This window comes from Arachis ipaensis, chromosome B5 (assembly GCF_059453495.1).
Source record: "Arachis ipaensis isolate K30076 ecotype BB chromosome B5, ASM5945349v1, whole genome shotgun sequence".
NCBI lineage: Eukaryota > Viridiplantae > Streptophyta > Magnoliopsida > Fabales > Fabaceae > Arachis > Arachis ipaensis.
The window spans coordinates 10,054,698-10,067,871 of NC_142440.1; the positions used below are offsets into that span (position 1 = coordinate 10,054,698).

Below are 13,174 nucleotides of genomic sequence, written 5' to 3' on the forward strand. Positions count from 1 at the left end.
GTCAGCTCTATCTTGTCACACTAGATATAAGAATAAATGATGATGTTTTATTTTGGTACTTAATCAAGATAAAAATATGATCAATATAGTACCTAGAGTTAGATCTTAAAGACTAGTATAATAAATTTTAAATTTAAAAGACTAAATCGGTACAAATTATAAATTTAAAAAACTACTTTAAAAATTTAGTCTCATTACATCATGATATTTAGTCCAATAATAATAATAAGGACTTAGTGTTTAACAAAACTTGTTAAGGTAATTAAGTAAAAAAATTTATATACGAAAGAGAATAAAGATTTATTAATAATAATAATGATTAATATTTATGTTTTATGGACTGTATGTCAAATAATTAAATTTTGTTATTTGTCTTTTGGCTTTATTAGAATAATAACAAGTAGTTGGGTTAGAGTAATAAATAAGTAGTTGAGAGTTAGTAGTTGGTAGCTAAATATTGATGAGGTTAGTTCAAAATATGCTTATAAATAGCATGATTCTTTATCATGTAAACAACAACTTTAATATATATTTTTTATTTTCATATTTTTATTTTCTTGTTATGGTATCAAAGCTCAAAAAGAGCTCTGTTGGTACCCATGGTGAAAACTTCAAATTCAAATAATCAGTCTCCATTGTCTTCTTCTCCTCTAATGGTAGAATCATCTTCTAGCGTAGCACAAGATCCCACCAGCCCTTTCTATATTCATCCTAGTGAAAATCCAACATCTGTCCTTGTTACTCATGTCTTTACTGGCAATAACTATCACTCTTGGTGTCGATCATTTTCTATGGGCATCATCTCCAAAAATAAATATGGCTTTCTCACTGGTTCTATTCCTTCTCCTCCAACTGATGATCCTTTGTTTCCAATATGGGAGCGTTGCAATAATCTGGTGTTGTCTTGGCTATTTCATTCTCTTTCTCCTTCTATTACTCAAAGTGTTGTTTATTTTTCTCCTGCCTCTTCTGTATGGACTGACCTTAAAGAGCGTTTTTCCCAAAGTGATCTTCTTCGTATTGCAGAATTACAAGAAAAAATTTATGTTCTTAGACAAAAAAATCAGTCAGTAACAGAATTTTATACCTCTTTAAAGACCTTGTGGGAAGAGCTTGATAACTCACGTCTTCTTACCGTCTGTAATTGCCCAGCCAAAGCACATCGCACATAAGATTTTATCATTCAATTTCTTAAAGGTCTTGATGAGCGTTTTTCTGTAGTTCGATCACAAGTTCTTCTTCTTGATCCTCTTCCACCTGTCACCAGGGTGTTCGCTCTTGTCGTTCAACAAGAACATCAACTTCAAAATGCATCTGAAATTTTGGACGATCAACGAATCATTGCTGCTACTGTAGAAGCTCGTTGTCCTCCTCTTGGCCGTGGTCGTGGGTATGCTTCTTCAAACCCAGGACGCGGCAGCAGCGGTTCCTCGAATGTTTGCTCTTACTGTGGAAAAGGGGGCACACCGTGGATGTTTGTTATAACAAACATGGCTACCGTCCCGGCCACCCGCGTCATCCAAGGAAACCACGATTTTTTGATCGTTCCTCTGCCTCTGTTAATGCCAGCGTTGTGCGGACACCGCCTTCTGACCCTGCCACGCTGCCAGTTTCCTCTCATGCCCTAGTTCATGAAGAAATAACTCCTCAGAGAACACACAGAGCATGCTTTGGGCCTCACTCCAGCCCAACACAACATCCTTTTAGCATTTCTGAAAAAGGCTGAATCTCAATTTTCAGACAGCAAGGATAAAAGCCTCTCATCCTCCAACCAAATTGGGTTTCTTCCTGACCCAACTTTGGGTACCCATTATTTGTGTTTATTTCACACTTATTTTATTTTAAATAATTTTACTGTACAAAATAAATTTACAGGCACTTGGATCATTGATTCTGGTGCTACGGATCATATTACTTCCAATTTATCTTGGTTCATATCTTTTTCTAAAATTGATCCAGTTACTGTTCATATGCCTAATGGTTATAAAGTTACTTCTTTTTATAAAGGTGTTGTTAAATTTTCAACTTCATTAACTCTTCATGATGTTCTTTACCTACCTCACTTAAATTTTAATATTATTTCTATTTCAAAAATAACTTCAATGATTAATTGTCAACTTACTTTTTCACACTCTTCTTGTTTCTTACAGGACAACAATTTGAAGATGATTGGTTTGGGTAGTATGAGAGAAGGGTTGTATGTCCTTGAAACCTCCATCACAACAAATAATCCATTTCCTACTCATACAATAAACACCACTCATTCAACACCCATTACACCTTTCAATTTATGGCATTTTCGTTTAGGACATCTTTCTGGACAAAAATTAAAATTTTTACATAAACAATTTCCCTTTATTTCTATGCCTCATGATGAGCCTTGTGATGTTTGTCATTTTTCCAAGCAAAAGAAACTTTCATTCTCTCCAAGTTTTAATAAAACTAATATAATTTTTGAATTATTGCATTTTGATATATGGGATCGTTTCGACAAAATTCAATCCATAATCATAAATATTTTTTAACTATTGTTGATGATTTCAGTCGTTTCACTTGGGTAGTTTTATTGCAATCAAAAAGCGAAGTACAAAACCATGTCAAGAATTTTATTGCATTGGTCGAAACGCAATTTAACTCCAAAGTTAAGTATATACGTTCCGACAATGAATCGGAATTTCTCTTACATGATTTCTTTTCTTCAAAGGGCATAATTCATCAACGTAGTTGTGTTGAAACACCTGAACAAAATGGGAGAGTGGAACGTAAGCACCAACATATTTTAAATGTGGCTCGTGCTCTCATATTTCAATTTAATTTACCTCTATCATTTTGGTCCTATGCTATCAATCATGCAGTTTATCTAATTAACCGAGTCCCTTCTTCTGTAAATAATTTTAAAACTCCTTTTGAAATTTTATTTAATAAGTCTCCTAATTATAATGATATAAAGGTTTTTGGTTGCTTATGCTATGTATCAACTCTCATGGCTAATCGTTCTAAATTTGATCCAAGGGCAAAGAAAGCTGTTTTTCTTGGTTTTAAGAATGGAATTAAAGGGGACGTCGTTTACACTTTGGAAAATAAAAAGTTTGAAATGTACAGAAACATTGTTTTCTATGAAATGGTAATACCTTTTGCCACTAGTACTAAATCTATTTTAAACATACCAAACCCACACATGTCCGAAACAGAAACACCAACCGAACAACCCATTTTCCTTCCCATTTGGGCCTGAACCATTACCCATTAACCCACCCATACTTCATCCTCAACATAATACACCTCAGTTCATCTCTTCCCCTCCTTCACAATCCTTAACCTCGTCTCCTGCTTCCTAATCAGACATAAACTCTCCTACATCGTTCTCAACCATTCATCCTACCATCCGTCACAGTCTCTGTCAAAGACATCCCCCCCAATCATCTCGCTGACTACATTTGCGGCTCTTCTCTCACTACTCCAACTCCATCATCTTCAACTTGTAGGTATCCTATTTCTTCTGTTCTGTCTCTGACCTCTCTTTCCCCTTCTCATCAAAAATTCATTTTATCCTTGCATTCTGAAATTGAACCAAAGTCTTTTCAAGACGCTAATAAATATTCTCATTGGCGCAATGCTATGAAAGATGAACTTGTTGCTCTGGATTTGAACCAAACTTGGTCTGTTGTTGATTGTTCTCCTGGTGTAAAACCCATTGGCTGTAGATGGGTGTATCCGATCAAGCGTTGTCCCGATGGTTCTGTGGAACGCTATAAGGCTCGTCTTGTAGCAAAAGGATTCACACAAACAGAAGGGGTGGATTTCTTGGAAACTTTTTCTCCGGTAGTAAAACCAGCTACAATTTGACTTGTATTAGCTCTGGCTTCCATGAAGAGGTGGCCTATCTATCAACTAGATGTTAACAATGCTTTTTTGCATGGAGATTCTGAAGATGTATACATGACTTTGCCTCCTGGAATCAGTTTTAGTCATCCAAATCAGTGTTGTAAACTGCTGAAATCACTGTACGATTTGCGCCAATCAAGTCGTATGTGGTATGAAAAACTATCCAAACTTTTAATTTCTTGTGGGTATCAGCAGACTCTATCTAATTATAGTCTTTTTGTCAAATTTATTGGTGCTGAAGTTTCCGTCTTATTGGTGTATGTTAATGATATTGTTCTCACTGGCAATTCTATTTCTGAGATGGCTACCATTAAATCTATTTTAAATCAGCATTTCAAAATCAAAGATTTGGGTACCCTTAAATACTTTTTGGGTATTGAAGTTGCTCATTCTGCTCAAGAAATTTCTTTATCTCAAAGAAAGTATTGTGTTGATTTATTGGAAGATTCTGGCTTGTTGGGTGCTAAACCAGCATCTGTTTCCATGGACAGTTCTACAAAGCTACATCTGATTTATGGTCGTCTTGTTGGCCGCCTCCTCTACCTTACTACTACCCGGCCTGACATTACATATGCTACACAGCAGCTTAGCCAATTCATGGTTTCTCCTACTGAATCCCATTTTTGTGCAGCAAATCGAGTTTTGAGATACTTGAAGTCTAACCCAGGCAGAGGTCTTTTCTTTTCCCGTGACTCTTCTGTTAATATATGTGGATTCAGCGATTCTGATAGGGCGGGTTGTCCAGATACTCGTCGTTCTTTAACTGGTTATTGTTTCTTTTTGGGAAAATCTCTGATCTCTTGGAAAATAAAGAAGCAATCCACTGTTGCCATGTCTTCAACAGAAGCAGAATATAAGGCTCTTGCAAACAGCACCTATGAGCTCCAATGGTTGATCAATATGCTGCATTTTCTTCAAATTCCAACTGATCGCACTCCTATTTTTTTTTGTGATAATCAGAGTGCTCTACACATTGCAGCAAATCCTATTTTTCATGAGCGAATTAAACACTTGGAAGTTGATTGTCATGTGGTCCGTCAAAAGGCTCAAGCTGGAATGATGAAACTTCTTCCTATCTTTACTAAGCCATTGTCCCCTCATCTCTTTCATCTTAATCTATCAAAACTAGGAGTTCTTGATATTTTTCATCCTCCAGCTTGTGGGGCGTATTAGAACAATAACAAGTAGTTGTGTTAGAGTAATAAATAAGTAGTTGAGAGTTAGTAGTTGGTAGCTAAATATTTATGAGGTTAGTTCAAAATATGCTTATAAATAGCATGACTCTTTTTTTTTTTTACCGAAGATATAGAGACTCGAACCCGCAACCTCTTAATTGAGTATGGGGAGACTATGCCATTTAAGCTATTGCTTCTTGTCAACGAGTAATAGCTCAAATGGCATAGTCTCCTCATACTTAATTAAGAGGTTGCGGATTCGAGTTTTCTATCTTTAGTAAAAAAAAAAAACATGACTCTTTATCGTGTAAACAACAACTTTAATATATATATTTTATTTTCATATTTTTATTTTCTTGTTAGGCTTCTTTGTAATGGAATATAAGAGAGGTTGTAGTTACTAGCAAGTTGTTACCCTTCTCATGGTTATGTTTGCATGAAAATGTACATTACAAAGCTAGACTACCTCCGGGCCCGAAGAAGTTTTATAAAGCCTCCACGGGCAGGGAAGAGAGTTTGGCATTGAAGAGATTTTGTCACAGTGACTTGAGCTTCAAGAAACACAGAGAGTTCGAACAAGATCGGAAAATTAGCAGTCGGAGTTTTGTGATTGAATGAAAAACAGAAACTTGCATTACTCAAAGGAGGTGATGCACAAAGTATTCATATCAGAATTCTAACTAATCTAAGTTCACACCCTTAGCACATTATATATATTGGCTGAACTCAACTGACTACCCTTCCCTAAAACAGAAACATAACCTCTCTAAGCTAACAGTTAATGAATCTTGTTTTTCTTGCTCAACTAATTAATTCTTGAACAATTTCTTTATCTACACTTGTCTTCACCAAAACCATAAGAACAAATTATAGTCTCTCCCCTGAACCAAAGGAAGGTGTGAACAAATTTTTGTTGTACTCTTATTACAAATTGATTTAATATTATTCAAATGAAAAACTACATGATATATCTTTAAGATGAAAAATATAAAATTATTATCATTGCTTTAAGCTTTAAACTTAATTTACTACAAATCAAACTTTCTAATTAAATCATTATTCCTATACGTGTTACTTTCTTCTTGGCTAGTCAATATATAGCTATAGCCCCCATAGCCATCTATTAGTAGCTATTGTAAACATAACCTTTTGAATTCTCACCTATTTTTCTTCTCCAAAATCCAAATATATCCTTATGGCCAAATCCGTTTGAAAAGTATACCGTCTGATATAGTCAGATTTATTAATGGTTCTTAATGAAAATTGAAACAATAATCTTACGAGAAGTCAGGCAACGTTTGGTTTGAAAGATACAGGTTCAGAGACACGTACACATTAATACATGTTTATTATTTGTTTGTTAAGACACAAATTTTTTATGAACACATTAGTATATAAATATACACATAATATAGGATAATTTACATAAATAAATTATTTATTTCTCAAATTTACGTAATTGCATTGTTTTAAATATGAAGACGTAAATACATTGTTTTATATATATATAGAAACCGCTATTACCAGTAGCGGTTTACCGAAACACATAATCCGCTGTAACCAGCAGGCAGATTACATGTGAATGGGAGAACACAGAAACTGCTAGAGGGCTAAAGGCTGTCGCGGTTTCTGTTTGTTGATGCTTGGCCATAAACTGTTACTGCAGGCAGCGGTTTAGTTGAGTATATATTTTTTGCAATCATATGATTTATATGGATAAAAAATGAAGTAATTTTTAAAGAAAAAATGTATACTTTAGTGAATTTTTTACTAAAAATAAATTATTTTATCATTCATGAGTTTTAGATGGGATGAAGATAAAAAAAAATTAGTCTTAGTTTATATATTTTAGTACTTTATGAGTATTCACTCTTTGATTTGCTATTTAGTCTCATCTTAATAATAAATATAAATAAAAAATTATTATATACATATTTATATTTTCTATTTTATTCATCAAAATTATGATGCTATCACTATTATTTATCCAATGAATCAACTATAAAATACAAATAGTTTTTATTTTTTAAAATCTTAGAAAATATAAATGCAATGACCTTTTGAGTTATATGACTAAAGTTTAAAGATGATTTTTTAAATACATATTAATTGATAAAATTTTATATTCTTATGAATTATTTTTATAAATTAAAAAAATAAAATTACTAATATCTATCAGAATAATTATACCTCTCTATCAACATAGATTTAATAAATATATAAAAATTTATATTTTAAAATTTAAAATTTAAAATTTAAAATTTAAAATTAATTTTATTTTAATCTTTTAAATATTTAAATAAAATATAATTTTAACAAAAGGCTTCTACAATTACAGAAAATATATATTTTTTGGTCTTGGTTTATAAATTTTAAAAGAGATGAGAATAAAAAAAATTAGTCTTAGTTTATATAATTTAATATTTTGAGTATTGTATTTTTTTATTTGTAATTTGGTCTCACTTTTAATAATAAATACAAATAAAAAATTTATTACATGCATATTTATATTTTTTAAATTATACTATGAAATGATAAATTACATTTTTTTATTTATGATATTATTTAAATAGTATATACCATTAATTATTTGTTTTGTAATTATTTTTTTAGATAAATATTAGTTTTACTATTTGTTTTCATACTCAACGATAAACCGTTGCTGCCTCCAGCGGTTTACGCACATGTCCCAATACACATAAACCGTTACTGTCAGTAGCAGTTTATGGCCAAGCATCAATAAATAGAAACCGCGACCGCCTCTAGCGATTTCTGTGTTTTCCATTCACATGTAATCCCTATAGCGAATTATGTGTTTTGGTAAACTGCTACTGCTACTATATGAAACAATGTATTTGCGTCTTCATATTTAAAACAATGTAATTACGTAAATTTGAGGGACAAACAATTTATTTATGTAAATTACCCTTATTATGTAAGTAGTGTATTTTTAATATGTTGAGACAATTAATTAAACATAATTTTTTATACTTTATTCTTTATTAACTTTTACACAATTAATTTTTATACTTTTATTTTTTTATCAATCTTTGAAATTTTTATCTCTTATAATTTTTTTTATTTTTATCTTTTATTAACTTTTACAAAATATAGACTTTTTTCTAATTTTATTATGTCTTATTCAATATTTTACCAAATATAATATATATACGCCGTGTTCATATCTTTAGTGTTTATGTTTTTATGTCTCTGTCTTAAGAAAGACATAAACCTAACGCCGCCTCATTGAATATTGCATCAACTATCATGTCATCTCACAACACATGTTAATTTTTCAATTAAAAAAAATTTAAAAATTAAAAAATTTTATTAATAATAATCTTAACTTATAACAGCAGTTGAATTATCTGGTTATGTTCAGGATTCCATAAATAAGACCCTTCATCTATATAGAAACGAACACATGAGATCCAACTATCTAAAGTAACATGGAATCTGAATCCTACTTCTTATTAGTGCTTATTATCATTATATTCTTACTGTTAATGCTCATCATGCATGTTCTTAATTATAACCTCACTCAGAAACTGCCACCTGGCCCAAGAAAGTTACCCATCATTGGGAACCTTCACCAGCTTGCAGCAGCAGGTTCACTTCCACCCCGTTCTTTCAGAGAACTAGCCAAAAAATATGGACCCATCATGCACCTCAAGCTCGGTGAAAACCCTACGGTGGTTATATCCTCCCCGGAGCTTGCCATGGAGATACTCAAAACCCATGACTCGTGTTTTCTGAAGCGCCCACGTATTCTTGCTGCTGAGAGTTTCAGCTTTGGTTCTTCAGATATTGCTTTCGCTCCGTGCGGTGAAATGTGGAGACAACTGAGAAAGATATGTACGTTGGAGCTTCTAAGTGTTGAAAGGGTTCGGTCTCTCTCTCGTGTCAGAGAAGAAGAGTCAGTTAAATTCATCGAATCGATTCGGGAGTCCTCAGGTTCAGCAGTGAATCTCAAAACCATGATTTTTTCGTTGATAAGTGCTTCTGTTTACAGATCTGCATTTGGAAAGATACCCGAAGACAAGAATGAGATTGACGAGTTTGTAAGTCTGATAAGGAAGGCGATAGAAATGGGGAGTGGGTTTTATTTGTGTGATTTGTTTCCTTCCGTCAAGCCTCTGTATTATGTGACTGGGATGAAGTTCAAAGTGGAGAGGATGAAGAAGAAGCTTGAGAAGATCTTCGAGAACATAATTACGGAGCATCAGCACAAGCAAGTGAACGTTGGTGGTGATAATGCAAAGGAGGAGGAAGATCTTGTTGATGTTCTTTTGAGACTCCACAAAAATAGCAGTACCACTCACCAGTTTCACATAACAACCAACACCATCAAAGCTGTGATTATGGTTAGTTAGTAAAGGTTTAATTACCTTGTAATTTCGTCAAATTTACAATTAGATCTTAATACTTTTTTCCTTTCGATTCTGTGTTAAAGAATATTCTTTTCAAAATATAATTGGTCATCAAAATGGTTTGTTTATTGTTCAGGACATATTTGCTGCTGGAACTGATACTTCAGCATCAACGTTAGAGTGGGCTATGTCTGAAATGGTTAGGAATCCAAGAGTGATGGCGAAGTCACAAGCGGAGGTAAGAGAAGCATTTAGAGGAAAGCAAAGAATCCATGAAAGTGATGTGGATAAACTAAGTTACTTAAAGTCAGTGATAAAAGAAACACTGAGGTTACACCCACCTACACCTTTGTTGATCCCTAGAGAATGCACAGAGAGAAACACGATTGGAGGGTATGAAATAGGTGTGGGGACAAGAGTAATGGTGAACGCGTGGGCCATGGGAAGAGACCCAGAGTATTGGCATGATGCAGAGAAGTTTATCCCAGAGAGGTTTGATGGCAATTGTTCTATTGGTTTCAGAAGGACTAGCTTTGAGTATTTACCATTTGGTGCTGGAAGGAGAATATGCCCTGGCATAGCATTTGGTTTAGCCACCATTATGTTCCCTTTGGCTCTCTTACTCTATCACTTCAACTGGGAACTCCCTAGTGCCATGAAACCTGAGGATTTGGACATGACTGAACACTTTGGATTAGCAATGGAAAGGAAAAATGACTTGTGCTTGATTCCTTCTCTTGTTATGTAATAAATAAGAACCAAGTTTATATCCGCGGTCAAGAAATAAAATATTTAGAATAAAGTCATAAACCATCTAAATCGATAGTTCTGGTTTTCAATAAATTTTTAGAATTATTCTTATAGTATACTCAATATTTTTTAAAATATTCAATAAAATATTTTTTGTTGAATATATATACTCAAATATTTATTATTAAACCTTTCTTTTTGTTTTCAATGGTATCTCCCAACCAGACAAGTTACGGATTAATTCGCAGCGGTATTGAACTCCATGTCTCCATTTAAGAGTTTATTGCTAGCTAATGGGTTGCTGCATGCATAAGGCGAGATTTGAAGTCTCAAACGAACTAGTGAGCTAACTATTAGACTAACCCAATTTGGTTATTATTGAACTTCTTTATTTATTGGACTTTGATGTGGCCCGGTAGTAAACTCAAGCCTAACAAAAAAAAAGAGTAAAATGGTTCTGAATTAATCCAATCCTATCACAGAGACACCCAGTGTCTTGTTCCAAGTCCTCAAAAAAAAAAAAAAAAAAAACACCCAGTGTCTTGTTCCAGATGCGCGCACACCAGGTGTTTGATTCTTTGCCTCACCCAGTTAATGACCATGCGGTTCAGGATCTTGTTCTTCTGCAAGGTTAACCTCGCCAACAGGTTAACCCTGCAATTGCAACAAGTTCGTTCCTATGCCCGCAATCCCTTTCCCAACAGAGTCTCTCACTACCTCTACCGTGCCAAGCTCATTGACTCCATTCGACTCTCTCTGCGCTCGAGCAACCCCAACTCACTCTCCACTCTCCTGAACGATCGTCTTCTTGATTCCTTCGTTATCACTCAGGCCCTGCGTTCTGCTCCTTCCGCCGACTCTGCTATCTCTTTTCTCAATGCCCTTCAGGAAAGTCCCCGTTTTTCGCATACCCAACACACCCTTCATGCTCTTGCTACTGTTCTTGCCAGGTCTGGTCGAACCTCTGAGCTCAACTCCCTCATTGATGCTATTCGTGCCAAACAGTTCGGCAATGTTAAGATCAGCTTCATGAATCTCATGAACTGGCATGCTGCTGCTGGGGACCTTGATTCTGTTCTTGCTGTTTGGGATGAGTATAGGCTTGCCAACAACCGTGTCTGCACCGAGTCTTATAACATTGTCATGGCTCTTTCTGCGCAAATGGGGAAGGACTATGAAGTTGTAAGATCATTCTATAGGATGATTGATGAAGGATTGCTTCCTAATTGCAGAAGCTATAGTATAGTAATTGAGCACCTTGTAAAATCTGGAAAAGTATTGGAAGCATTGGAGGTTTTTAAAATGCTGCCTTCAATGAGGATCAAACGCACTTTGAAACAGTACACTGTTCTGATTGACTGTTTCATTGCCTGCAAACGGTTTGATGAAGTGAAAACCTTGCTTGATGAAATGCAAATTGATGGAATACTGCCAAGTCGAGCAATGTGTTTGTTACTTCAGAAGATGCAGGAGGAAGGATTTCTCAAGGAGAGTGACTTATTGTTCAGGGAAACTCTGCAAGATGAAAGAATAAAGAATGTGATATATTCTGTAGAAAGATGTGTTGATGATGAGGAAGAGGATGAGGATGAAAATGTAAGCCATGCTAGTCAATGTGATCATACTGATGAGGTTCAGTTAAAACCATGGATGGATCCACATGCTTTGGCTAGTGCCTTACAGAATTGGAGTCCTGATGAGGTATCGGCACTTGAGGGTGCAAACTTTGTGTGGACAACCAGGTTGGTCTGCAAGATACTTAGAAGTTTCAAGTCACCAGAAACCGCATGGAATTTCTTCTGTTGGGTTGCTTGTCAACCGGGTTTCACACATGATATATACACAGTACAAAGAATTATGACCCTTCTAGCACGCCATGGTCGTACTGAATTGGTTGATAGACTCATCTCCAAAATCAGAATGGAGGAAATGAGACTGCCATTCAGCACCATCAGGCTAATCATCGAATTTTATGGGATTTCAAAAAATGCTGATGCTGCTCTAAAGGTTTTCAATGATGTTCGAATACTTTGTGGGCCCATATCAAAATCTAATCTGATGCTTTTGTATTCTTCTCTCTTAAGAACATTAACCAAATGTGGAAGGAATTCCGATGCCCTGGATATACTCGATCAGATGATCTTGAATGATATTTGCCCTGATATGCAAACCTTTTCAGGACTAATGCACTATTTTTCGAACCTTGGGGATATAAAAACAGTGCAGAGACTCTTTGCAATGGTTAGGCAGAGTGGTGTGGAGCCAGATGCTTATCTCTATAAGGTGCTTATCCAAGGTTACTGCAAGTCAAAAAGAGCTGCACTAGCATGGAGGCTATTTGAAGATATGAGGAATTCAGGTCTGATGCCTGATTCTGCCACAAAAGAATTGCTAGTGAAAAGCCTCTGGAAAGAAGGGAGACGAAGAGAAGCTGCAGCTATTGAAGAGAGTTGTGAGGAAGTAAATGTGGTACTTCCGCATGCATTGCGTGGTCATGAATGGACTGTCAGCTCTGCTGATCTCTCGAAAGTTTATAATCTTTATTCCGATTGTTTTGCTTCAAATGGTGGCTAGAGTTATAGACGGGGTCTGATATGATAGATTTTTGGTTTCTTCGTTTATCAAACTTCAGCACACACTCTAACAGGTATGAAACATACAGAATCCCTTAACTTGGGATTTGAAGGGAGGAGGTGGTAAGGGATGCAAAATATTGTTTAAAATTTCAGTTTTCAGTAAATATTTGTGTTCTGCAAACTTGTTTTGACCAGAGCATCAGTTAATATTCAAAAGTGAGCCCTTGTTGTACTGGCTAGTGTAGGTTTCTTTGTATGTAATTACTTATTAGTCAAGTGCCTGAAATTAACTTTGCTTAATCATAATTAATGAATGACTAGTTGATATGTGGAGAACCACATTCAAACACGGTTGCTGACTTTTAAATTTGTAGTACATTATTTGTTGCAATTTTTATTGACGTTGATTATCATGTTG

General features: G+C 34.8%; 3 protein-coding genes across 5 annotated transcripts; all 3 read left to right on the plus strand.

Annotated features, from left to right (window-relative positions):
* Positions 1–520: 520 nt before the first annotated feature.
* Positions 521–5,892, plus strand: LOC107642837 (retrovirus-related Pol polyprotein from transposon RE1). 3 transcript variants are annotated; one of them, XM_088486050.1, is made up of 3 exons: positions 521–1,803; positions 2,151–3,481; positions 3,705–5,892. In XM_088486050.1, exon 3 carries the CDS (start codon positions 3,868–3,870, stop codon positions 5,056–5,058), a length of 1,191 nt encoding a protein of 396 aa, XP_088342176.1. In that variant the 5' UTR covers positions 521–1,803; positions 2,151–3,481; positions 3,705–3,867; the 3' UTR covers positions 5,059–5,892. The 3 variants fall into 3 exon arrangements, with proteins under 3 accessions (XP_088342176.1, XP_088342175.1, XP_020979247.1); XM_088486049.1 differs by having other exon boundaries at positions 532–1,803; positions 2,151–5,892; XM_021123588.2 differs by lacking the exon at positions 2,151–3,481 and having other exon boundaries at positions 532–1,803.
* A 2,473-nt stretch (positions 5,893–8,365) lies between these two features.
* Positions 8,366–10,240, plus strand: LOC107641680 (cytochrome P450 71D8-like). The gene is made up of 2 exons (XM_088489117.1): positions 8,366–9,424; positions 9,567–10,240. The coding sequence occupies exons 1-2, from the start codon at positions 8,510–8,512 to the stop codon at positions 10,176–10,178; spliced, it is 1,527 nt and encodes a 508-aa protein (XP_088345243.1). The 5' UTR covers positions 8,366–8,509; the 3' UTR covers positions 10,179–10,240.
* A 405-nt stretch (positions 10,241–10,645) lies between these two features.
* Positions 10,646–13,169, plus strand: LOC107642838 (Tetratricopeptide repeat (TPR)-like superfamily protein). Its single transcript, XM_016346326.3, has one exon. It carries the CDS (start codon positions 10,775–10,777, stop codon positions 12,752–12,754), a length of 1,980 nt encoding a protein of 659 aa, XP_016201812.1. The 5' UTR covers positions 10,646–10,774; the 3' UTR covers positions 12,755–13,169.
* Positions 13,170–13,174: the final 5 nt, after the last annotated feature.

What these genes read in the sequence shown, in the direction of transcription:
- LOC107642837 (XM_088486050.1), top strand. Translation starts at nt 3,868, where the DNA reads ATGAAGAGGTGGCCTATCTATCAACTAGATGTTAACAATGCTTTTTTG.
- LOC107641680 (XM_088489117.1), top strand. Translation starts at nt 8,510, where the DNA reads ATGGAATCTGAATCCTACTTCTTATTAGTGCTTATTATCATTATATTC. An exon ending in CCATCAAAGCTGTGATTATG is followed by an intron (nt 9,425 to 9,566) that starts GTTAGTTAGTAA and finishes TTTATTGTTCAG; the next exon opens with GACATATTTGCTGCTGGAAC.
- LOC107642838 (XM_016346326.3), top strand. Translation starts at nt 10,775, where the DNA reads ATGACCATGCGGTTCAGGATCTTGTTCTTCTGCAAGGTTAACCTCGCC.